Source organism: Pogona vitticeps, chromosome 3 (genome assembly GCF_051106095.1).
Source record: "Pogona vitticeps strain Pit_001003342236 chromosome 3, PviZW2.1, whole genome shotgun sequence".
Lineage (NCBI taxonomy): Eukaryota > Metazoa > Chordata > Lepidosauria > Squamata > Agamidae > Pogona > Pogona vitticeps.
In genome coordinates, this window is record NC_135785.1 from 79,395,038 (window position 1) to 79,422,321 (window position 27,284).

Here is a 27,284-nt window from a genome sequence, read left to right on the forward strand (position 1 = left end):
TCAACTCTGGGGGAGGGAGCAGTAAAAGAAATCTCTTTCATGAGAAAACAGGGACACCCTTCTGGCAGAGAGGAGTTTTGGCTCACTGATTGCTGAATTATTTATGAGAAGCTGCACAGCGAGAGACTGAATGTTTGCTGATTTGTCAAAAGCTCGAACACGAGGTCCTGCCTGTCTCCCTGACATATTAGTTCATCCAACAGAAAACACTGTCACACAATTTAATTAATGAGTACACTTTCCTGTGATCCAAGCAGCTTGCTTCAGTTCTTCTCGTTTATTATTATTATTATTATTATTATTATTATTATTATTATTATTATTATTATTATTATTATTATTATTATTATTATTATTATTATTATTATTATTATTATTATTATTATTATTATTCACCACCACCACCACCACCACCACCACCACTATTGTTACATTCTTCCATTTATTTGCACATGGAAGAGACCAATAAAAAGCAGCAGCAGACATTCTTAGGGAGAACCCCAAAGTTAACCATTCTGATAAACAGTCAGAGTAAGAAAAAAAAGTATTATTTGAGATAAAAACTTCTAATATTTTCATATAGTTTCATTAGCAATTTAGAAGAGGCAAATGTTTTCTTTCCTGGTAGGTTTTCTTGACACACTGTGATAATTCTTAAATTACAGTGTTTTTAAGGGCTTCTTCTTGTAGTGACATACATATTGTTTATCACTTTCATAAAAGCAAAATTTGTACAGTCAGGCTTTTGTGTTCTGTAATTGTATCATTTGGGTTTGCTTAAAACTTAAGATGCTGCTGAAAAGGCTAATGAAGCAAGAACCTGAATATTAGTCTTTCATTTGTTCTGTGGATCTTTTACTTTGCTTTGCCGGCCATCAATTTTTTTCCAAACATGAGATGTATAGGGAGGGGTGGGAGAAAGAAAGTTTTTTGCCAGGGTGGAATCCACTGAAGGATTTTAGAAGGACTTGCCAGATGTGATTATGATGTAAGTCCAGTTTTGACAGTTCCCACAGTAGTGCTAGAGATGCTATTACCTAGCACAGCACTATCATGGATGATAGTTTAGAGCAGCCTCATCCCACTTAGAGCCTTCTATATGGATTAGAGCTCTCATCACCCCTGGGTAGCAGGGTTGGAGTTACTGTATAGGCCAACACATCAGACTGGTGAAGTAAAATGCCTGCTACAGGTTTTCGGTTGCCCTTGACCAAGTTTTCCTCAACAGGATCTTTCCTCTCCACCACTGTGGACTCCTTCTGAGTCCAATCCACACATCTTTCATTGCTATACATACTCAGAAAGGACAGATGAACAGGCACTGGCAGCAAGAGGAAAGGAAAGGATCCAAAGATTGGCAGTGAGCTATTATATGGACGTGGTCCTAAAAGTGGCACATCTATCCTGGAAGATGTGTTTAATACTCTGTTACCTACTCTGACCCACCTCTTGTGTTGGAAAAATTACTGTGTTTCCAGACTGTTGAATCTATTCACATGCCTGAAGCTCACAGAGGGTAGTCAAATTAAAAAGAAGAGGCATCTCCTGCAGGGTGGATAAAAATCATTGATTTTTTTAAAAAAAATCAAATTGATTTAAATCACAATTTTAAAAATCCAGTTTTTAAAATTAAAATCATGATCTCCTGCACCTTTGATTTTTCTGCAGAAGAGGTAAGTATAACGAAACTTGTGTCTCACAAAATCAATATCCTTTCCTCAGTGAAATAAAAATTCAGAAACTGTGGGAAAGGCTAGGACTTGGAAAACTTAGTTACTTGCCCCCCCCCCCAATCACAGAGTGCCCCAGCAAGCATGGCCATTGGGTGATTCTAGGAAAGCCAAGGAAGTAGCTTTCCCAAACTCTAGTAAGTATTGGATTGTTATTAGAATCCCCGGCGTAACACAAAATTACAAGTAAGACTCTCTAGCCATTTTGCCTGAACCACTCCTTTAGGATATTATGTTCTTGATTTTGAAATGTAACTATATTTCTGATGTAAATGCATTTGATTTATTTACTATGAATCAAACACAGGTGTCCTGACATAGGTGGTCTCCAAAATATAAGCATTTTAACTGCGTATTTAAAGAAAAAGTGAGATAAATAAATTGTTTGCGTGTTGAATGTCCATCTTTTATTTCAGTTTCTAACAAACAGTACCATTAAAACAGTTCAGGTTTAAGTTTTGAAAGCCATGTTTATATTTTGCTGAACATCTGTTTTTTTCTGTTTTGTTTTCATACAGGCACTGGGAAGTTTTTACTTTCTACATGAATCCTTGAAAAACATATACCAGTTTGACTTCAAAGGTGAGTATAAAAGCAAAAGCAAAGCGTGCTGCTTATATACTGCCCCATAGTGCTTCAAGCACTCTCTGGGCGGTTTACAAGTTAATTATGCAGGCTACACATTGCCCCTCCAGCAAGCTGGGTACTCATTTTACCGACCTCAGAAGGATAGAACGCTGAGTCAACCTTGAGCCGGCTACCTGGGATTGAACCCCAGGTCATGAGCACAGTTTTGGCTGCGGTACAGCGGTTTAACCACTGCGCCATGAGGCTCTTAGAAACAAGGTCAGTAAGTTGCAACATGTATTTACCTACATCAGTAAGTGTCACTAAATTCAGTGAACCTCGAATTCCACTGAATTCAATGACGCTTCCTTTTGTGTAGAAATAAGTAGGGTCATGCAGCTTATGTCACACAGTTGGGTTCTGTTCATAGTAGAAGGAAGAGCCCACATTGCTTTCATGGATTTGTTTGACACATTATGTTGCACAAATCTAAGTTTGTCGTTGCATGTGTTTTTCACATGAGCTGCCTTCTGATCAGTGAACCCTGTGTTTGTTGCATTTACATGTTCCATTTTTATGTTCATGAAAGCTTGTGATATTGCAAGCGCACACCTCAAAATATAAGGTACAGAAAGGGGCACAGATTATTTGCTTCTTTTGGGAGCAGGATTGGTGCTTGGTGAAGAAAATCTGATAGGTTTTCTAATAACCACCAGAGTAAATTTTGCTTTTCACATGAGTGGTATCAATAATGTACACATAAAGATTGGTTACTATGAATAACTGCATGCTTGATTCATAATCCAATGAATACTTGTGACAAGATCATATTAGTGATTCTTTGTTTACCTGGCGAGGCCATGGTCAAGATCACCAAGTAAACTTCATGGCTGAATCAAAATGAGAACCGCAGCACTCTTTAATTCACTGTATCACACTGTTATTTTGATACTAGAAAAGAAAATGTCAATAAAGTGTGTTTCACTTTTCTATATGTATGTATTATAGAAAATCACAGTAGATACGAAGATTTAAATTATACTTTCTTCTATCACGTGGAACAACTTTGATAAAAGTACACCACTCAGAATTTTGAGAAATATCTCCTCATATTTCAACATAAAAATCTCATAAACTTCATTTCACTCATTGAGACAGGTCACATTCATTCTCTGTCTTTGCACCACATTTATTTGAAACATCATTGAAATTGTGAGCGCACTAATTGTCTCAATTGTTCCGTTTCATTATTCTTGCTCTTACTCAAGATAGATTGCCCCTTTTCTAGTAATTGAAGGTAGGATGGGAACAGGGAATGCCTGTTCTGAGTGAAAGATTTGAATAGCTATTCTGTGAGTATTGCATTTCAAGGTTTAACTACCATAAATCCTTCTACTCATCATTTTTTTTATGTTGAAGTAGAATCGCAGACATAATGTTCAAAACTCATCATCAATATTTTATTCCTGATAGAGAACAATGTACATTGCAAGAGAGAGAGAAATTTTAAATGAGATATTAACTTGCCTGTCCACTCATTTTCCCCACCTGTGTCAGTTTAATGACTATGGAGCAATAATATGAGTTACTCTTAATCAAGTGGACTTTGGCAATCTATCCACTTAACGTTTAGTGCTAATTCTTGATTTTGTACCTGACTGCTTACATCACCAAAATCAACCTTCATCTTATTGTGATTTATTTATATTTAAATCTGATTTCACCCCCAGTACTTTGAAAATGCGACTGCATGGGATCTGGAAGGGCCTACCAAGCACTTTGTGTTGTGTTTTCTGGGGCTTTGGTGGGAAGGGGAACAGTAGCAGAAATCGGGGACCCTCAGAAAGGAGTGCCCTGTCTTTTCACAAATTTAGATGTTAAATATTTTAAAGGCCCTTTTCAACATAATGCCTACATTACACCAGTTCTACAATAGGTTCAGTTCCTCCTCAACACTGCAGTTATTCCTTCCTCCATCCATCTAACAGTTCATTGAAGAGAAAGCAGTAGTTGAAGGGATAGCATACATTGAGGTAAATCTGGTGAACTGAAGAAGTGGGAGTTGGAGCAGCCACTTCCTTGATCCCACTTTACAGACCATTATAGTCATAGGTTCCTAAGGCTGACTGTATCACTAGAAAGAGCACTTCACAAATAATCTTCAGTGTTCTCACCTCAAAGTATAATGGCAGAAGAATTAGAAGCTTGTCACCTGAAGCTGTGGGTTAGAGCCTGTGAATCTGTACATGGAAGAATCCATATTAAAATGAAAGTATGTCCCACTGCCTTGTGGTTTACATCCATGGTTTCTATCCATAGTTGGTGAAATGGATTGCAAAACAAGAGGTGGTTTGGGGTGCATGCTACACTTCTAATAATAAATGAAACAATATATAAGAAAAAGCAGAGCATATAATACTGCAAAATATGAGCATTTGTGTGTACTGTCTTGTGAATCACGACACAAGAATATTGTTCATGCAGCAGTAGGAAATTAAAAGCAACAAGTTTCCCACCATGATTAGCTTCTCCAGCATGACCTTGCACTGTACTTCCACATAGCAAAAACTTGCTGAAGTTATGTTTTCATTGATTTCCAGTATCATCCCAATTTACTATTTATTTCATCCCAAGTATATACAGTTAATTAATAAACCTATACAGCAAATTAATGCAAAATATGTATAAGTAAAACAAGATGCTCTAAGATCAGAACAGTTTTAAAATGTACAACGAATCTCCAAAGAACAAGTTGCCAAAGAGGCTTTTGAAAAGAAAAGTTGTGCTTGCTAAAATCTGGTTCTCGTAACGGAGGCATGCTAAAAACTTTTTATTTTCTCCTAGCTAAGAAGTACAAAAAAGTTACGGGAAAAGAAATCTACTCAGATACGTTAGAAAGTACACCTATGCTGGAAAAAGAAAAGTTCCCACAGGATTATTTCCCAGAGGTAAGTATGAACAAGTGGCAGTTCCAGAGGACAAACAGCTTTATTGTGATCTTATTTGTGCAGGTGATGGTGGTGCGGATGGAACTATATGTTAATTGAGGAGCTAAAAATACTGCTTTTTTTACTATTCAGTCTGAAATCTCTTACTGATGAGTCCCTGAGCAGGCTTTTAGAAACTGACCTTAAAGCAGAGGCAGCCTCATAGATGCGTAGCTGATCTTTTAGACAACAGGGTTCCAAAACTTTTAGGGTTTCAAAGGTCATAATTAGAACTTCAAGTCCTGCCAGGAAACAAATAGCATCATGGGCACAGAATTGGTGTAATGCTTCCACACCTTTTGGACCCTATAAGCATTCTTACTGCCACATTCGTTACTAACTAAAGTTTCCAAACTGTTTCTAAAGCATGTGTACCTGACCCCTGAAGAGAGATGCAACCCTATCCAGAACCAGTTGTACAGATCATGTCAGAGCAACATTTTCCCCACCTTATGAGGAAAAAAGCTGATCAAACAAGATGTCATATCAAAGTAACAAGCTGCTGAGGCTACCCGGGAGTGTGTCTTATATGACTCATATTTTCCCATAGCAGGAGCTTACCTGGCTTTCTGTTGGCATAACTGAGTGTCTCTCAAGTCTTACAGGCATTTAGCAACTCCAACAGAGAAATCCAACTAATCTCTATATTAACCCAGTTAGCTTTGTTTATAAAATGTGATTAACTATGCAAAGTTGCATAAATGTACACAGAAGTAAAACTCACCGAGTTTCATGGGGCCTACTCCTAGTTAAGTATATAGGAGTGCTGCTGCCTTAATCAAACATGGTCCATGGCTCTGTAAAACAGTGTTTATTTTGTGTGCTTACCTGGCAAAATTTACATCTACTTTACATTGCAGTATTTTTACACACTCTTCTAATGTAACATTTATGTTCTTTGGAGGGAGAGGTGTGTGGTTTGCCCTTAGTTAAAGACTGATTTCTTTTCTTTTTATTACTGTCGCTTAAGGATGATCTAAAAGTAATTACAATGATTGAGGCATAATGCCATTCAAAATAATTACAGCCCACTGCATATAAAAGTAACAAAACTTTCTGTGTTGATTTATGGCTTCTCTTGGCTGTGCACGCATCTCAAAACGATGCCTTTGGGAGCAACACTCCAGATAATGTTAGGTCATTTTTAAAAAGCAGATTTGTGTAGTCTATCATGGCTGAGCAATTCCTCCCAGCCCCCACATAGTGAGAAATTGGTTGTTATCATAGATCACCGATACTGCTCAAAGCTCTTGTGAAAGATGAATTAATTTCACTAATGCTTTAATGCAAACCTTTCATGGAGAAGGCTGTATCGTGATAACCTTATTGCAGTCTCTCTTTTCTCAATGATGATTTATGTTGTCTTTTAGTAGATGAAACTGCCTGTATTCACAATCTGTCTGCTGGCTAAAGGAATCTTATTAACAGGAAAACTGGAGAGAGACTTAATATTGTATAAAGTGAAAGATGCTGAACTCATTTTCTTAGGACATGGAGCTGCCATGTTCTAAAATCTAGATAACACCTTATCGAAAGATAAATTTGAACAGCATTGATATCTGCTGCTGAATCAAAAGAAAATATCCTGCTTTCTCAAGAAGATTCCTACTTGGAACAAAAAAAAGGGTTTGCTTTGAGTACCCTAACAGGGAAATGGGTTAGAAATGGAAACACGAGAGTAGTTGCCCTTTCTGATCCCATTACGTCTTTACCCATACACTCACCACAGTTCAGCACCACACCTATGCCTCTTCCTAAACTTTCCTTTGTGAACTGGTGTTAACTCACAGCTCTACATGTTTGCTCTTGTAACATACTTGTTACTGCTAAGAACCTGTTCACTATAGTTTTGAATTTCACCATGCCTGGAAAGAATTGGAATGCCTTGATTCCAGTGATCTATAATTCATTTCAGCAGTGTATGCCTTAGAGAAATGAAACAGCCCAAGCAAATACAAGATAGTAGCCAGTTTTCTGCTGGTGGAAGTAGTAGGGGATGATCTCTCCCTCCTGCAGCCTTTCCAAACATCCTCCAGAAAGCTGAGAAACCCTGCAGAGCATGTTGTTGGCAGTGCAGAGTACAAGTTGGCAGAGGGGAAAATCTTGTTACTGCTAATATCGCATTGTAATTCCTAGCAGTAGTAGAGGCTTATTAGAACATTTGGAATTTCCATTACAGGCAGAACACCTAGGAATGTGACGGTGGTATATCACTTTTAGTTTTGGTTCCTATCCACCACACATTTGGGGAGAGAGGGGCAAAGTCCAGTGATAGTAGATAGCAGTTGACTAATAAGTGATGGTCCAAGTCATTTGCTGTCATAGGTGGAACAGCCAATGGTGTCTTGCTCTGAGAGAACTGCTGGATAGCTTAGTGGTTTAGGTATCTGGCTGCAGAACCAGATGTTGGGAGTTTGATTCCCCACTGTGCCTCCTTGACAGGGGCTGAAGTTGATTATCCTTCCACCTCTGTAGTTCTAAGATCATTATTACTAATATACAGCTGATGGTGCCTTCAGCCCTAGGTCATTTCAGCAATATTCTAAACAAGGCATCAGTTGCTTTTTTCAGAAGCAGTCACAGATATTTATTTTGATCTCAGAGGGCTCAGTGCCTACAATTTGTGTAAGTTAACATGTTGTTAGTGGGTTCACATTGACTTCCTCTTCCACTCCCAGATCCAGCAGAGACCTCAGCCCCAATTCAGAATTATTATCCATGTAGAAAATTTGCACAAAGATGGAAGTGCTCTAGCCCTGTCCAATCTGTCCATGATGTCAGTGATATCCTCCATGATATGGAGAGTGATGAGACCGGGAGGGGGGCTTTGCTATTTGTGGAAGCTGCCCATGTGTGTTGGAGCCCATATTTTCCAGGGTTCTGAATCATATAGCCCTCATGGACGCAAGAAGTTCTTCCTCTGTAGATTCATTACTCACCAACTGTAAGTAGATGATGGAAGTGACAATGGAGGGAGCAGGTCTTCCTTTATGTGAACATTCCACATGCATAGATAATGAAACCAGAGTTTTAGAATAACTTGCACCAATAATAAATCCTCCAGTTCTTCAGGGCCCTTTGTCACCCTTCATGTCTCTATCTGTCAGCTCATTCATCTTGATACATCCCTTTCCACAATCTTCAATTCAAAGTGATCTCCCTCCAAAGAACTCTAACCTTTACTGCTTCCATGTTGGGAGTCATGCTTTTTTTGTTCTGTGCAAAAGTGAGCCTAACAGTTAAATAGTCCTATCCTGTCACAATCGGATTCAATGTTATATTCCCTGATCTTATCCTTTATCTGTGATATGGGTGGGATTTGTGGGGATCTACTTAGGAGTTGTTGTTTTTTAACCATGTGGTCAAGGACTCAACAAAAGAAGGCATGTTATTTAATTTGCAAAACATAAGCAGGTCTGTTAATGATAGGACCTATTGGAGTTCACTAATTCATAGAGTCACTATAAGTTGGAAGCAGTATGAAAGCTACAATTGTGTAAAGTCCACCAGTTGTAACTAGGTGGAAGCTAGTGGTGCAAATAGATAGTCACTACGAATTTAGAAACAGACTGTCTGTGAGCACATACTAGGTCCAGGAATTTGTGAGTCCGTACCAGAGCTCTGATCACAAGTCTTTTAAATGAAACCCAAATTTCTCCCAACGTGATCAATTTCATCGCAGAGTTCCCATTTCTTTATCACAGTGTCCCGTCTGACTAGGAGCAAATGTTGCCTACAAAATGTTTTGAATGCTCAGTGCCAGTGCTGCCAACCCCACCCTAAGAGTATTAGTTCAGTTAAATTATTTGTTTTGCACAGTTCAGTTTTCATAAAGATGGGAATTGTTGTCTGCCCTCTGAATTTGTGAGCATATTGCCTACTTTTCAGTTGTTTACTGTATTCAGCGGCACATTGAAAAACAGCTTTATTCTGTACAGAACTTATCTTAATTTGCACCAGATAGACAGAATTCATTTTAACTTTAATCATATCCAAGCATCAAACTGGCTAATTTAATGCACTGGCCAGTTTCCAGTTTTTATTTGCATTATGGGGTTTTAACAGAGAAAATAACAATGAATAAGAGCAATATATAAATATGGTGGTTCCTTGACCACAATAACATGATCGTTTTTGTTCAGTAGTAAAGTCAGGATACTTCTGCAAAGTTAAAAGGTTCCAATGTCAGTGATATAGTCGCCAAATGTTATGTAGACATGATTCAATCTATGAATAAAACATGAAAATAAATCATTGTGTATTTCTGGCTTAGGAACAATATCAAAAGAGAAGCATATATTTGTATCCTGTCAATGCTAGTTTTATGAAAGTAAAGCAGCAAAATAACGCGAGAGGTGGGTCATAGAGATTTTGGGAAAATAAACATTCTCTTAAATTTATTTATTATTTGATTTATTTATTTGATTTATACCCCGCCCATCTGGTCTATATGACCACTCTAAATCTGTAGGAACCGAGAATCATTTGGTACTTTGAAACATAATAGGTTTTTTTCATGAGCTTTCCTGACTATGCACCGTGTTCATCATCACTGGGTGAAGTGGGTCTATGAAATTTGTCAATCTTTAAGGTGCCATGAGATTGTTTACCATTTTTGCTGCAAAAGAGTGACATGGATAACCAACTTCCTTCCCCCCCACAAACATATTAAAATACCGTATTTTTTGCACCATAAGACGCACTTTCCCCCCTCCAAAATGTGGGTGGGGAAGTCAGTGCGTCTAATGGTGTGAATGCAGCAATTTCGTCGCTGCTGGCCCCGTGGGGGGGAGCGTCGCAAGGGTCCGGGTGAGCCTTCCAGGACCCTTGCGAGGCTCCCCCACGCCCCCACGGGGCCAGCACCGGCGAAATCGCCAGCTTCCAGGTGGGGGGAACGTCGCAAGGGTCCTGGGAGCTCACTCAGATCCTTGCGACGCTCCTCCCACCCACGCACCGGCCAGCACTGGCAAAATCTCCAGGTTCTGGGAGTGTTTTGAGGCTTCCCAAGCCTCAAAACACTCCCAGAACCTGGCGATTTTACCCCCCTTGGTCCCATGGGGGGGTGGGTGGAGGGTGCCAAGGGTCCAAGGGACCCTCCCTTGGACCCATGCCACTCTCCCCCCACCCACCCCCACGGGGCCAGGGGGGGTAAAATCGCCAGGTTCTGGGAGTGTTTGGAGGCTTGGGGAGCCTCCAAACACTCCCAGAACCTGGCGATTTTACCCCCCCTGGTCCCATGGGCGGGTGGGTGGAGGGTGGCAAGGGTCCAAGGGAGCCTCCCAGGACCCTTGCCACCCTCCCCCCACCCCCCACGGGGCCAGCCCTGGCGAAATCGCCAGGTTCTAGGAGTGTTTGGAAGCTTGATAAGCCTCCAAACACACTCAGAAGCTGGCGATTTTAAACACCCCCCCCCGCTCCGTGGGGGGTGGGTGGAGGGTGGCAAGGGTCCAAGGGACCCTCCCTTGGACCCATGCCACCCTCCCCCCACCCACCCCCACGGGGCCAGGGGGGGTAAAATCGCCAGCTTCTGGGAGTGTTTGGAGGCTTGGGGAGCCTCCAAACACTCCCAGAACCTGGCGATTTTACCCCCCCTGGTCCCATGGGCGGGTGGGTGGAGGGTGGCAAGGGTCCAAGGGAGCCTCCCAGGACCCTTGCCACCCTCCCCCCACCCCCCACGGGGCCAGCCCTGGCGAAATCGCCAGGTTCTGGGAGTGTTTGGAAGCTTGATAAGCCTCCAAACACACTCAGAAGCTGGCGATTTTAAACACCCCCCCCGCTCCGTGGGGGGTGGGTGGACGGTGGCAAGGGTCCAAGGGACCCTCCCTTGGACCCATGCCACTCTCCCCCCACCCACCCCCACGGGGCCAGGGGGGGTAAAATCGCCAGGTTCTGGGAGTGTTTGGAGGCTTGGGGAGCCTCCAAACACTCCCAGAACCTGGCGATTTTACCCCCCCTGGTCCCATGGGCGGGTGGGTGGAGGGTGGCAAGGGTCCAAGGGAGCCTCCCAGGACCCTTGCCACCCTCCCCCCACCCCCCACGGGGCCAGCCCTGGCGAAATCGCCAGGTTCTGGGAGTGTTTGGAAGCTTGATAAGCCTCCAAACACACTCAGAACCTGGCGATTTTAAACACCCCCCCCCCGCTCCGTGGGGGGTGGGTGGAGGGTGGCAAGGGTCCAAGGGACCCTCCCTTGGACCCATGCCACCCTCCCCCCACCCACCCCCACGGGGCCAGGGGGGGTAAAATCGCCAGCTTCTGGGAGTGTTTGGAGGCTTGGGGAGCCTCCAAACACTCCCAGAACCTGGCGATTTTACCCCCCCTGGTCCCATGGGCGGGTGGGTGGAGGGTGGCAAGGGTCCAAGGGAGCCTCCCAGGACCCTTGCCACCCTCCCCCCACCCCCCACGGGGCCAGCCCTGGCGAAATCGCCAGGTTCTGGGAGTGTTTGGAAGCTTGATAAGCCTCCAAACACACTCAGAACCTGGCGATTTTAAACACCCCCCCCGCTCCGTGGGGGGTGGGTGGAGGGTGGCAAGGGTCCAAGGGACCCTCCCTTGGACCCTTGACACCCTCCACCCCCCCCATGGGACCAGGGGGGGTAAAAGCTCCAAGCCTCCAAACACTCCCAGAAGCTGGCGATTTTACCCCCCCTGGTCCCATGGGGGGGGGGTGGAGGGTGTCAAGGGTCCAAGAGAGCCTCCCAGGACCCTTGCCAGGCTCCCACCCACCCACCCCCATGGGGCCAGGGAGGTTAAAATCGCCAGCTTCTGGGAGTGTTTGGAGGCTTGGGGAGCCTCCAAACACTCCCAGAACCTGGCGATTTTACCCCCCCCCCGGGTCCCATGGGGGGGTGGGTGGAGGGTGGCAAGGGTCCAAGGGACCCTCCCTTGGACCCATGCCACCCTCCCCCCACCCACCCCCACGTGGCCAGGGGGGGTAAAATCGGGAGCTGGCGATTTTACCCCCCCTGGTCCCATGGGGGGGTGGGAGGCTCCCTTGGACCCTTGCCAGGCTCCCACCCACCCACCCCCACGGGGACAGCGGGGGCAAAATCGGGAGCTTCCAGGACCTTTTCTGAGCCTGGAAAGGCTCAGAAAAGATCCTGGAAGCTGCCTATTTTGCCCCCTCTGTCACCTGGGGGAGGCAGGGTGAGTCTCCAAAGGGTCCTAGGGTGTGTTCTAGGACTCTTTGGAGACTGACCCTGCCTCCCCTGGGGGCCAGAGGGGATGAAATCACCACCTTTGGGGGCTCTTCTGAGGCTTGGGAAACTTCAGAAGAGCCCCAGAAGGTGGCGATTTCACCCCCTCTCGCCCCCGAGGGAGGCAGGGGGAGGCTCCAAAGGGTCCTGGAACACACCCTAGGACCCTAGGGTGTGTTCCATAAGATGGACCTCTCCATAAGGCTCACCAAATTTTAGGAGAAGAAAGCAGATAATTTTTTCCTGTTTTCTTCTCCTAAAAATTTGGTGCGTCTTATGGAAAGGTGCGTCTTATGGAGCGAAAAATACGGTATTATGTGAAAGCCCTTTGCTGGTATTCGTTGGGAAGAAACCTGTTAGACTATTTGGGTCCTTTAAAAATGTATAGCCATTTCACCTACATTCAAAGCATTTGAATAATGGGTAGCCTGTGCCTCTCTTCTCCCTAAGATAAAGTGCCAAATGTATTCTCAAAGGCTTTCATAGCCGGGATCTGATGGTTGTTGTGGGTTTTTCGGATTCTTTGGCCGTGTTCTGAAGGTTGTTCTTCCTGACGTTTCGCCAGTCTCTGTGGCCAGTATCTTCAAGGACAGAGTTCCTACTCCAGTCCTCTGAAGATGCCGGCCACAGAGACTGGTGAAACGTCAGGAAGAACAAACTTCAGGACATGGCCAAAGAGCCCAAAAAACCCACAACAATCATCATAAAGTGCCAAAGATTTCAAAATAGGCATTGCATTTCTCTAAGTCATGGGGGTATTCATATTCGTATACAAATCCCCCTGCACAAGTGGAGATAACTCCACTCACTGATAGGTTAGTGCCGCAGGGTCTGCGCTCCCATGCTATCACGCCGGAGATCGCGATCGCCAAGCCACTCTTCGACCTGGCAGAGAGGCTTGTCATCCCACCTCCTGCCAAGAGTGGCGCGGCGACTGCGATCTCCGGAGCAGCATGGACCCCACAGCATTAGCCCGTCAGTGAATGGACTCTTGTTATCTCCACCTGCGCAGGGGGGGGATTTGTATACGAATACGAATATCCACATCTCTAATTCCTCTCATTTTGTTATTTCTTAGGTCCGTCTCTATTTTGAATAGGCATATCCCAGTAAGTTATTTCCTTTAGGGGTTGAACGATCCAAAGTTGTAAACTTGAGAAAGTGCCCGTTAGTCCCCTTCTCTGTCCCAGAACACGGCAAATGAGACATCCTTGGAAACATCTGAAGGTGGAAGGTTCTGTGGCTGACTCTGGTCGTCCTTGGAAAGGGCCAGAAAGGGCTCGGTTCACAGGCAGAACACTGCTGTCCCAAATACCTTGAACTATAGCAATATATAGTTGCAGGATTACAGTACAAGTATGCTCAGAAATTTCATCCTCAAAACTTGTTACAAATGTGAGAAGTCTTGCATCAGTACAAACAGATTTAGAAATATATCTATGATTAAGACTTCACACACAGAGAGAGAGAGAGAGGACACTGTGAAGCCTTTCTTTTTCTGCAGGCTGTGAAATAGGACTAATTCAACTTGTTGAGCTTTCCAGTTGAGCAGGATCTAGAAAGCCCTATGGATAACTACAAGTAAAAGATGCTTGCCCATTGGGGGATCCTGATGTCCCTCAGTTTTCTCCTCCAGTAGTATCTTTTCCCCCCAGAGCCATGCCAGGGCCCCTGCTCTTTCAAGGGGTCTCCAGACTTTCAGGAGTGTCCTTTAGGGGGGAGAGAGTATATCAGGAAAGAGGAAGCAGGATAAGAGAATTAGCCACTTGCATTTTTTTAAAATATGAGTCTTAGTAAAGACTGTTATAGATATGCTCTCTGAAATTACTGCATATTTTATTGCTGTTGTTTTATTCTGGATGTTCATACTTGTATTGTAATTTAATTTTTGTTTGGTTGATTTTTGTGCAATTCCCTGGAATGTTGTGAATGAAGGATATTTAAATATTTTAAATAAAACAATTAAATAGTTTGGAAGCCAGCCTAAACTTAGAGGGTGGTCAGGATACTTTAAAAAATAATAAACACCTGCCTAAAGTAGCATTCCAAAGTTCTCAGTCACTGGGGTATACTGATCACCTTCTACAAACATGCAGAAGAATCTTTTTTTTTCTGTGCCATTTGCTACTATGGCTTGTCATGAGTTGATTTGTTGGTGGAATGGAGCTGTTGCTTGCTTTGATGAATGGTATGTCACACCATAGAGGTCTTGGCTAGTTGAGCCCTTTGGAAAAAGAATGGCCTGGTTCACTTCTATTTCACCAGTGTTGTCGCTCCATATTTGAGGAAAATTTACAAGAGAGGACATTTGTTCATGACTGACAGCCGTTCAGTGTGACTGAGAGTGACAGTATCATGATATATGCAAACACAATCTCATTTGCTTTGTAATTTTCCTTTCAGAATTTAAAATAAATGTGACTGTACTCTGAGCAATTAAAGAATGCATCATAACCACTTGATTACAATGCACTGCTGTCCCACTGATTCATTTGAATATTGTTCAGTGGGCCCAATCCACTGCACAAAAGTAAATTTGTATCAAGCTTAATCAGTACCAAGCTATATTTGAAAGTAATGGATGTCATACATCAGACTAATTCAGACAATCTGATCCTCTACCTGGATAATCACTTTCAGCTCTTTTTGACTTGCCTGAAAAGACGTGTGCATGGATTTATTGTCTTAATCACAGCTAAATTAACTTCTCTTGATTTTAAGAGGGATTTAGGGCAGCCAAATATTTTTAAAAGCATACTTAGTGTTTCCTAAATATTGTTAAGGTTTGAGAAGGAGGCATTTGTTGGGGACAGAGTGGGTGTTCACTCTTATAGCAGAATTTTCCCTGCTGATATGTTTTAAGGGACGTGGTGGCGCTGTGGGCTAAACCGCAGAATCCTGTGCTGCAGGGTCAGAAGACCAAGCAGTCGTAAGATCGAATCCACGTGATGGAGTGAGCGCCCGTCCCAGCTCCCACCAACCTAGCAGTTCGAAAGCATGCAAATGCAAGTAGATTAATAGGGACCACCTCGGTGGGAAGGTAACAGCATTCCGTGTCTAAGTCGCACTGGCCATGTGACCACGGAAGATTGTCTTCGGACAAAACGCTGGCTCTCTGGCTTGGAAACGGGGATGAACATCACCCCTAGAGTTGAACATGACTGGACAAAAATTTTCAAGGGGAACCTTTACCTAATATGCTTTAAAACACATACACACACACACAGACCTGGCTCCTTTCTCTTGTTAATCTTTGATATGAGAATTCAGTCTAATTTGTGAGTGGAGATCTATCTATCTATCTATCTATCTATCTATCTATCTATCTATCTATCTATCTATCTATCTATCTATCTATCTATCTATCTATCTATCTATCTATCTATCTATATCTATCTATCTATCTATTATTTATTTATTTATTTATTTATTTATTTATTTATTTATTTATTTATTTATTTATTATGTTTATATCCCACTCACCTAGTCATTCGACTACTCTGGGCTGTGTACAACATACAAAATAAACAATTAAAATAACATCATTATCAAGATTAAGAAGTAGTTCAAGATGGGGGAAAAAATAAAGAGATGGCATTTATAGGGGAGATTTTTTTCTTGCTTAACTCTTCTTGCAATCACTCATTCTCCTCTCTAAAAGTCTCCCCTGGGTTGTTCTTATTTCTTTTCTTCTCCTCCTCGATGGAGTCTAAGACTAGAAATAAGTCTAAATTAAAGGAGGAAGTGGCTTGTGAGGGGCATTCGAAGGAACTAGTAGTCCATGCCTGCAGTAAGCCTTCCTGCCTCATAGATCTCTCATTCTAAATGCCCCCTCCTGCCATTTTAACTCATTATTTCCCCAGTGGACCTTGAAACCAGGAATAACGCCTTGAGGAAGGAGAACTTTTAAGCACTCTTGTCTATGTGTCATGTTCCAACTTATGGTGACCATAATAGAGTTTTCAAGGTACAAGAGTTGTTTAAAGAATGGCTTCCCTTTGCCACACCTTTGGAAATTTCCTTGGTTGAGCAGAGATTTGAACCCAAGCCTCCTGACTCCTAGTCCAACATTCCATCCACTACACTACACAGTGTCCAATTTAGGTTGCCTTTCTTGGCCTCGGTTGAAAAAGAAAAGATTCTAGTCCCTATAATTGCAGAGATGTGAGTCAGAACTTTTTATCTGCCTAATTGTTTTCAAGCATCAAGCCTGCTACTGCCTTTCAGTGTGATTAGCCAATGAGTGAAGCCATAAGCAGTGTAACATTTCTTGCACTTTATAGATTTATCAGTTAGCGGGACCAATTGCCTCCCTGTTCCTGGGCAGATTCCTGGGTACTTCTGGGGAAAAAACTAGGCTGTTGTGAAGAGCTGCCTCCAAACAATACATAGAAAATCATTGGGCTGTAGAAATGAACCATGGGAGGGAAGGGCAAGAAAACAGTACATTAAAAATAAAATAAAAGAAAGAAAGCTACTAGTATCAAATAAAATGTTAGTATTTTAGTTGCCACTGTTTTCACCTTCTCTTTACTTTCTTATGGTCAGATAGTGTATTTCCCTGTTGGTCATTTAGCAGAAAGACATACAAATATGTCCTAGATCAAATCAAGCCTGAACTATCTCTGGAGGCGAAAATTATGAAACTGAGGCTGTCCTACTTTGGGCACATCATGAGAAGGCAACATTTGCTGGAAAAGACAATATGGTTTGAAAGGTTGGAGGCAGCAGGATAAGAGGAAGACCAAATACAAGATGGACTGACTCCCTAAAGGAAACCACAGGGTTGAGTTTGCAAGAGCTGAGCAGGGCTGCTGAGGACTGGACATTTTGGAGATTATTCATTCATAGGGTCACCATAAGTCAGAGGTGATGACACGTAACAGCAACATTTTAGTTACCAAAGGCTCTTCTGTTTTCAGACAGGACAGGCACTATTAGAGTACCCTGGTATATTTCCATTCTGGGATGAAATTTACTTTTCCACTGCCCTCACTACATTCCTTATTGCTTCTGTGCAGGGCCTTACTTTTTAGCTTGCAAGTTTCAGGACAGGAACTGTCACATTAACTATATTCTGGCTATCTTTTTTATTTTTTTTGGCTAGAGGATGAGATATAAATACAATAAAATAAGCACCAACAATAGCAGTAAAAAAAATTGTATGTATGTATGTATGTATGTATGTATGTATTTATTTATTTATTTATTTATTTCTTTTCTGGCTTTTACCCCGCCCATCTAGATTCAGTGAATGGGTGGCTTAGAGTCCGAATATAAAACAAAATTTAAAACAAACAATATCAGACAACAGAGATAAGCAAAGACCAAGATGGTAAGACATAAGGAATTAAGAAATGGAAGGGGGGAAGGCCTGCCTGAAGAACCAAGTCTTCAGCTTGTTTTTAAAAACTCCCAGCGAGGGTGCCAGGGGAAAGATGTTCCAGAGGTGAGGGGCACCGATGAGAAGGCCCTGTTTCTAGTTCTCTTCTTCCAGGCTTTCTCAGGGTCAAGCCCCTCAACTGCCCATCCTGGCTAGATTGAGTGATATGAGTAGATCTAGGTGGGAGCAGGCACTCTGTCAGGTATCGAGGTCCTAAACCATTTAGGGCTTTATATGTAAAAATTAACACCTTGAAATCAATGCGGAAACGAATGGGCAACCAGAGTAAGCTGCCAGAGTGGGGGAAATGTGATGGTATTTTTTCACCCCAGTTAATAATTTGGTGACCATATTCTGGACCATTTGTAATTCCCGCACCAATCTCAAGGGCAGTCCCACGTAGAGCGCATTACAGTAGTCTAATCTCAAGATTACAAGCGCATGGACCAGAGTGGTGAGCACCCCAACATCAAGATAGGAGCACAGATGCTACCTTGGGACCCCATGGTAAGCATACTGATGACTCAAAGCCCCACACCCCCAGATGACCCCACCCAGCGGCATCATATAGATATTAAACAGCATTGGAGAGATGATCGAGCCCTGCGGCACCCCGCAATTGAGGAGCCACAGGGCTGATACACACTGTCCAAGCTGAACTCTCTGGGAATGGTCCTCCAAGAAGGACAAGAGCTAGGCCACCAATCCCCAACTTGGAAAGCCGTCCCAGGAGGATACCAAAGAATGCTGGTCATAGGTGTAGTAATAGTGGTGCAGAGCTTGGAAAAGTTATATATTTGAACTATGTATCCTAGAATCCTTTAGTCAGCAAAATTAGGCTAATTGAGATTTCAAGAATTGGAATGTGGCAACATTATTCTTGACCCACTTGGTGGTTCTGTCTAATTTACATTTAAATTGCCTTAGAAAATAAAATGTTTGAAGAACAAATTGTTGCCATGATGCAATATGGTACCCATTGAGTAAACTGCTATGTCAGACATTGTGTCTTTAATTTTATTTTCTTCGCTTTTCTCAGTGGATGTTCATAACGTTTTATATAACTTATCAGCAGGTTCATATTCTGTTTTCTGCTTTTTTCTGTATTAATAAAATACTTTTTTTATTTTTCAGTGCAAATGGTCTAGAAAAGGATTCATTCGAACAAGATGGTATATTACTGACTGGTAGGTAATGTGGCTGTTTTGTTAAAATGCTGTAATGTTCATGGGTGCTTTCTGATGCCCTGATTTGCTGAACAACTATCTACTTAGGCTGTGGTTGTTGTAAAATATTATTATGGAATAGTTTTTCTTCTTCGTGGCTTCTGTGAATCACACTTTGAGTAATCTGCACATGTGCGGAGCCTCATCAGAATATTTTAGAGCTTCTGCGGTAGCAAACGAAATGGATAGACTTTTAAAAGGTGAAATATTTATGAACAACATTTTATATCTGCTTTGCTTTCCTGTATTTTTCTACTCTTTTTTTCCCTGTTACTTTGGGGAAGCAGTTACAGTGGTGCCTCGCATGACGACGTTAATTTGTTCCGAAAAAATCACTGTCGAACGAAAATGTCGTCATGCGATTTTAAAAAGCCTATATAAACGCATTAAAACCCAATTAATGCATTCCTAGGGGCTTAAAACTCACTGTCCAGCGAAGATTCTCCATAGTGCGGCCATTTTCGCTGCCCTTGCAGCGAGGAATCAGTGCCAGAAAACAGCGGGCGGCCATGTTTTTCACCTGGCGGCCATTTTGAAACCGCCGATCAGTTGGCCGGAAATCATCGCTTTGCGATAATTGGTTAGCGAAACAGGGGACCGATCATCGCAAAATTCCCCCATAGGGAACATCATTTTGCGATCGCTTTTACGATCGCAAAATCTTCGTCGTGATGCGATTTCGTCGTCAAACAGAGCGCTCATAATGCGAGGTACCATTGTATTACTAATACAGGTTCTTTTTCCCCTCAGGATAAACTTTGTTCTATGAATGATAAGAGTTAATTTAATACGCCATAATTTCCATTGGCCTTTTCAAAGAATTGATTGAAACTCTGCAAGGAAAAGGAGGAAAAGAGCTTCATATTACCTTTGCTTTTCTTCCCTCAAGTGGTGGGGGTTGTTTTCTGAGAGAGGTAGAAACAAACAGGCAGTATATCACATTTGGCTCTCTGTAACAAAAAATGTGTGGGTTAGAATCCCTAAAACTACACCAGTTGTTGCCTGTCTTCTACGAAGTGTGTGGCATAATTCAAAACCTTCACGTACTGCTATTTTATTATACCTCTGAAAATTGTACAGCAAGACTCTGCCTGTGTACTCAGTAGTAAGCCAGTTTAGGAGAGCTAGTGAGGCCCAACATGCATGTACTCGTTAATGTATTCGACTAGCACTTGAGGTCGAATCACCACTTAGGTCACAAACTCAATGGATGACCTTGAGCTAACCATGCTTCTTAGGCTGACCTACCTCACATGGTTTTTGTAAGGATAAATGGGTAGTGGTACAGCCTCATATATTGCCTTGAACTCATTGGATGAAAGGTAGAATATAAATGTAACAACTAAATCTTAGAGTACATTGTGCTTTGCTCAGAGGTAGGCTTGTATAGGCTTGCCCAGTTAATCTCTTTTTCCCTTTTAATAAACGTGATAACTTTTTATATGCGTTTCCCAGTTCCATTTCCCATTGCATAAGGTTTAACATTTGTGACATTGTAATATCAAATGTGAAGGATTTTAAATGGATATAATAGTGGAGATGCTGGTGGAGCTTTGTGTACAGAACAAGCGTATAATGATATAACTGGAAACACATGAATTCCACTTGTGTTCTGTGCTTTTTAAAGAGTATCCTAATATGTGATGACATAGTTGTGCAGTAAGACAGTATGCTTTCCTCTGCATTATTTGTCATTTCTTGTATTCTGAGTTGGTCTTTTCTTCCCTTTGTCGCAGTGCCTTTGACTTGGTAAACATTCATCTTTTCCATGATGCTTCCAATTTAGTTGCTTGGGAAACAAGCCCATCGGTTTACTCAGGAATAAGGCATAAAGCCCTTGGTTATGTACTTGACAGGTAGGTAGTCTGCTGTCTCAGCTTTGTTTATTGCCCTCCCTTTTGCATTGCATTCCTAGTATGAAATGTGTATTATCATTGCAGCTTTTTTATGTCGCATGACCAGTCTCCAGGGACTACGAGTAAAAATAATGAATTAACATCTTCCTTTCTAAAAGATAGGAAGCTGTATTTCAAATGGTAGAAATTTTAGAGATCCAGATCTATGTATAAGGAAAGTGTGTGAAGATATCTTCCAGTATTTCCAGAAACTCACTTAACATATAAGCTGTCCCATTGATGAAATAAAAAATTGTATGCCGTCGAGTCTATTCTGATTTATGGCAACTCTTTTCAGGGTTTTCCAGGTAGAGAGTACTCAGCAGTGGTTTACCATTCCCTTCTGAGGGCATCCTGGAGCTATGCAACTTATCCAAGGTCACATCAGCTGGCTCTTCCGGGATGCCCAGCGGGTACTCCCAACCTCTGGTCTGTAGTCAGTTGTTGGCTAAAAAAGAAAGCACAACTAACCATAAACAGCACATCTCCATTGTTCCTGTAGTCTATGAAGGCCTAGATTCAGTTGCTTATTCCAACTGAAGTAAATCTATCGGCTGAAATCCAGTTAAGTCACAGCTAAAGTAGGCCCACTAAATTAGTGGGGATTTGGTGAGTCAACACCTAAACAAGTTTACTGATTCAGTGGTCCTACTCTAGTTGCAAGTTATTGCTTGATTTCAGCTATTGAATCCGTAGCTGAATGGGAAGTCAGCACTTGTGTACATCTCAATGATTTAGTAGGTCTCCTGTAGTTGAGAGAGTAATAGATGGATTCAAAATACTGTATAGTCTCCTTGAAATTCCTATGCGTTAGAAAGACTGTGAAGCCAATCATTGCAGATTTACATCACCATCCTGTAATATCTGTTACATACAGCACTGATGTTACCTGTCTGTCATGGGTTTGGAGGGAAAGTTCCATCCTATGGGGAGTGGAAGGCGGGACATCAGGAGGAGGGGCTGTACTGTATATATATGTGGAGCTTGTGTGGAAAAGTTTAGGAAGAAGGAGAGCTGAAGGAGAGCTGAGAGAAGAAGCTGGAGTGGGAGTCTGTGTGTCAGACAGGGTACTACTGTGTGTCAGTCAGTACCAACCTGATAGGTTCAGGTGTCCGTATGGTTAGCCAGAACTGATAGGTTCAGGGTCTGTGCTTTATTTAAAGGTGTTCTGTGTGAACCCAACTGGTGTATGTATGATTGAGACTAAGCCACGTTACTGTATCTTATTCACTTGATCATTTTATTTTCCCTGTGTGTTATTTAAATAAACCTTATTCTTTTGTTTGTTAAAAATCCATCCCTGGTCTGTGTGACTTCTTATAGGGAATGGTTGGTGGCAGCTTAGTGAAACTGTGGCATATCCCAGTAGGTCTGGGGTTGTCACATTGATTGGTGTCCAGCGTGTGGGATACGACTGGTCCAGTTGTCCAGTGGTCCAGCAAAGCCTTGGCAAGTGTGCCCAGAGCAAGGGGGGTCTAGTCAGGGACAATCTGAGAGCGCGTAGGTAATCTTCTAGGCTTACCTCACGGGGAGGTAGGCTAGTGGAAGAACGTGTGACCTCAGATTGGTGGGACTAGATTAGGGAGCTCTGAGGCAACCTGTTTTGGCGGGAAAAAGCTGAGGCAAAGCTGTGTGAAATAGCAGTGATCTAGCTTGTCTGCTGAGAGGCCTAGCAGAGGGGGGTGGACTCTGGCTGGCAACAGTTGCAAGTTAGTGCTGAAGAACAGCAGCAATCTATAGAAGGCTGGTTCTGAGGCAAAAGAGAAAAAAAAAAAACAAAGTGGTCGCTTTATTTTGAGGCTTGACTTTTGAAAGCAGCCTGTTCTGGGGGGGGATTATGCCCTTGACTCGAAGCCAAATGGCAGAAATGGGTGAAGTGAGGGAACCCCAGGTGGACCAAGGTTCTGAGGATGAATTTGGCTCAGTGCAGGATGAGAGCACGGGAGAACAGAATCCAGAACTCAGGAAAATGCTCATAGCCCAACAGCATGAACTGAGGGTGAGGGAAATGGAGCAAAGGGAAAGAGAGAAACAAAGACAATTTGAAATGGCATTGGAGAGAGAGAAAATGGCGTTTGAGTTAAGAAGATTGGAACTGATGAATCAGAACAATAATAACAATAGAGATTCTGAGGGGGGCCAATTGTCTAAAACTGACCTGAAGAAATTCCCTGTGTACCACAAGGGAGATTGCCCTGAGGTGTTCTTTTCCCTCGTGGAAAGAGCGTTTGTGGACTTCTCAGTAAGGGAAACTGAGAAGATGACCATCATGCGATCTTTAATCAGTGGCAGCCTGGCAGAAGTCTATGCAGAGATGCCAGAGGAATTGCTGAGAGATTTCGCAGAGTTTAAAAAGCTGGTGTTTGCCAGACATGGGATAAATGCGGAACAGCTGAGGCAGAGATTCAGGTCACTCACCAAGAAACCAGAGCAGACTTTTACCCAAGTGGGGGCCCAACTGGTGAGGCTGCTAGAGAAATGGCTGTCGCAGGAGGGGACAGAGACCTACCAGCAGCTGAAAGACCTGATAGCGCTGGAACAGTTTTATTCAGTCCTGCATGGGGAACTGAAGTTCCAGGTGAGGGAAAGGAAACCGAAATCTGTGGCCGAAGCGGCCGAAATCGCAGATTTTATTTCCCAAATAAGAAAGCCCTTAGGTGAGGGGAAATCGATAGGTAAACCTAAAGAAACCTACAGCAAGTACTCTCAGGGACCAGGGAAAAACCAGCAAGTGGGAGGGGCCCATGGTGAAGGGAAGCCCTCAGACACGAAACCAAGACCTCAGATTTTGGAGGGAAAACCAAAACAAGATGAGAAAGACTCAAAATACAGCAGAAAATGTTATTTCTGTCAAGGAAAGGGCCATCTAATCTCAGAATGTGAGAAATTAAAGCAGCTAAAGGGAAATTTGCCTCATGATTTGAGTGGAACCAAGCCAAAAGCTGTGTTCTGTGTCCAGAAAGAGCCAAGCTCCTTGTCACTGAGGGAGCCTGTTGCCATGGCTACTCAATCTGGAACAGTTACATCTGCTGATCAGGCTGGGGAAAATGGTCCTCTTGTGGAGGTCAAGCGCTGCTTGCTAGTGAGAACAGATTCGCAGTTGTTTGAAACCGCAGGGGTGGACGTAGGAATACTTGACCATCAGTATAGGGGGCTGAGGGATACTTGTTCCCAGGTGACCCTGTGCCATCCAGATATTATTCCTAGGGAGTATGTAATCCCAAATGAGAGCATGAAGGTGGCAGGGATTGAGGGACAGGTGATCTCGCTGCCAGTAGCTGAGGTACCTGTGAGCTTTCAAGGCTGGAGGGGAGTTTGGCGGCTAGCGATTTCATCGACTCTGCCAGCAGCCGTGCTCGTGGGAAATGACCTGGCTGAACATGTGAAACGGGTGCTAGTGATTACACGCTCACAAGCCACCACGGGGACAGTTCAGGGGGGTACTGATGAGCCCGAGACGGAAGCAGAGGGGAGTTCCGAAGCTGTGGTGGAAACCTTGACCACGGACAGCAGATTTGGCCAAGAGCAAAAGGCAGACGCCACTCTCCAAAAGTGTTTTGAACAGGTGACAGACGCCCAGCTAACACCTGAAACCCCAGTGAGATTTTGTGAGAAAAAGGGAATTTTATATAGAGAGACCCTGAGGAATATCTCAAAAGGGGGAGATGGGATCAGAAGTCAGCTGGTGGTACCTGAAAAGTATCGCCCCATGATCTTAAAAAGGGGGCACTCTGACATGTTTGCTGCGCACTTAGGGGTGAACAAAACACAACAGAGAATTACACAGAATTTTTACTGGCCTGAAATAGGGAAGCAGATCAAGGAGTTCTGTAAACAATGTGATGTGTGTCAGAGGCAGGGGAATAACCGTGACAGGACCAAAGCAAAGTTGTGCCCTTTGCCTGTGATTGACACTCCGTTCAAATGCATAGGGGTGGATATTGTGGGACCTTTGCCCAAGGCCACAAAGAGGGGGAACAGGTTCATTCTCACCATTGTGGACCATGCCACGAGGTACCCTGAAGCCATTCCCTTGACTAACATTGAAACTAACACAGTAGCAGATGCCTTGGTGGGGTATATGTCCAGGATGGGATTTGCCTCAGAAATAATCACAGATTTGGGCACATCGTTTACATCGAAGCTCATGAAACGGTTATGGCAAATCTGTGGAATTAAACACAAGGAAACCACTGCCTATCACCCTGAAAGTAATGGGTTAACGGAGAAGTTCAATGGGACTCTGATGCGCATGATTAGGGCTTACTTGGCAGAGAATCCAAACAATTGGGACCAGAAGCTGCAATCCCTTTTGTTTGCTTATCGATCAGTGCCACAAGCCAGTACCGGGTTCAGTCCGTTTGAACTTTTATTTGGGAGAAGGGTGAAAGGGCCACTTGATTTAATCAAGCAAGATTGGGAGCAGATCACCCAGGATGACCCACAAGACGTTGTGACATATATAGACTCTTTAAGGAATGACCTAAAGAGAAACCTAGAGCTAGCAGCAGAGACCCTGCAAGCTCAAAAGGTCAGAAAGAAAGCTTGGGATGACCAGGAAGGCAGGGAGAGGCACTTTGACCCAGGGGAGGAAGTGCTTTGGCCTAGGCCCTGCAAAGAGAACAAACTGCAGCTGGGTAGCCCAGAAATAAAATACTTGGGTCACATGGTAGGGGGAGGAGTGATCAAACCCCTAGAGGCCAAGATAGAAGCAGTTCGTGATTGGCCCAGACCCAACACCAAGAAAAAAGTCAAATCATTTCTTGGGTTGGTGGGCTACTACAGAAAGTTCATCCCGAGGTTTAGCGAGATTGCGGCTCCGCTGACCGATCTGATGAGGAAGAAGACTGATGACTGCATCCCGTGGACCAGCGATTGTGAGGAGGCGTTCCAGAGGTTGAAGGAGGCCCTCATCAATTATCCAGTGCTGCGTGCTCCAGACTTCGACCGGGAGTTCATCATCTACACCGATGCGTCTAACAGCGGGGTAGGAGCAGTTCTTTGCCAGGAGGATGAAAATGGTGACCAGCATCCAGTGTCCTACCTGAGTAGGAAACTCCAGAAAGGTGAGAGACATTTGGCAACCGTGGAAAAGGAGTGCCTGGCCATAGTCTACGCGATCCAGACGGCCAAGCCTTACATCTGGGGAAGACATTTTATTCTGTGCACTGACCATTCACCACTGCAGTGGTTAAAGACAATGAAAACCCACAATAGTAAACTTATGAGGTGGGCTTTAAACCTGCAAGACTATGACTTTGAAGTGAAGGTGGTCAGAGGGTCAGTGAACTGTGTTGCTGACGCCTTGTCAAGAAGACCCGAAGAATGAAGACGGCGAAAGAAACATGGACTATGTATATATTTTGGTGTCCAAAAGGTTAAATGTACCTGTTGTTTATTAAACATGCCCGGTTTGTATCAATAAAGGTAACTTGATGTATTGTAAATGGTAAATGTTTAAATGCTTAATTGGTATGTTTATCCTAGAGTAAGTATGGTATTGTATTGTATAACTGTTTTTGTATGTTTTGGATCCAGGTTGTTTTTTTGGAGAAAAGCACGTTAGCTTTCCCCCTACAAAACAACTTATAAAGAGGGGAGGTGTTACATACAGCACTGATGTTACCTGTCTGTCATGGGTTTGGAGGGAAAGTTCCATCCTATGGGGAGTGGAAGGTGGGACATCAGGAGGAGGGGCTGTACTGTATATATATGTGGAGCTTGTGTGGAGAAGTTTAGGAAGAAGGAGAGCTGAAGGAGAGCTGAGAGAAGAAGCTGGAGTGGGAGTCTGTGTGTCAGACAGGGTACTACTGTGTGTCAGTCAGTACCAACCTGATAGGTTCAGGTGTCCGTATGGTTAGCCAGAACTGATAGGTTCAGGGTCTGTGCTTTATTTAAAGGTGTTCTGTGTGAACCCAACTGGTGTATGTATGATTGAGACTAAGCCACGTTACTGTATCTTATTCACTTGATCATTTTATTTTCCCTGTGTGTTATTTAAATAAACCTTATTCTTTTGTTTGTTAAAAATCCATCCCTGGTCTGTGTGACTTCTTATAGGGAATGGTTGGTGGCAGCTTAGTGAAACTGTGGCATATCCCAGTAGGTCTGGGTTTGTCACAATATCCTAAATACTTTCCGCAGTTCCCCCCCCCCCTACTTTGTCTTCTCTGCTTTTTCACACTCATTTTTCCTTGCTTTAATTGAAATATGTTGTTGCTAAGTTTCTAGAATGGGTGGGCTCCAGGTGTTTTTGAACTGCAGTTTCCATGATCCACCACTTGCTGTGCTTGCTAAACCTG

General features: G+C 43.2%; 1 protein-coding gene across 4 annotated transcripts in view; it reads left to right on the forward strand.

Annotated features, from left to right (window-relative positions):
- INPP5A (inositol polyphosphate-5-phosphatase A) overlaps positions 1 to 27,284 on the forward strand; it is a 329,370-nt gene that overhangs the window by 180,467 nt on the left and 121,619 nt on the right. For all 4 annotated transcript variants that reach the window (XM_020794993.3, XM_078391263.1, XM_078391265.1 and 1 more), the window contains 4 exons: positions 2,249 to 2,312; positions 5,142 to 5,245; positions 18,996 to 19,048; positions 20,824 to 20,943. In XM_020794993.3, the coding sequence (XP_020650652.2) occupies positions 2,249 to 2,312; positions 5,142 to 5,245; positions 18,996 to 19,048; positions 20,824 to 20,943 (341 nt within the window). The remainder of the gene's footprint in view (positions 1 to 2,248; positions 2,313 to 5,141; positions 5,246 to 18,995; positions 19,049 to 20,823; positions 20,944 to 27,284) is intronic.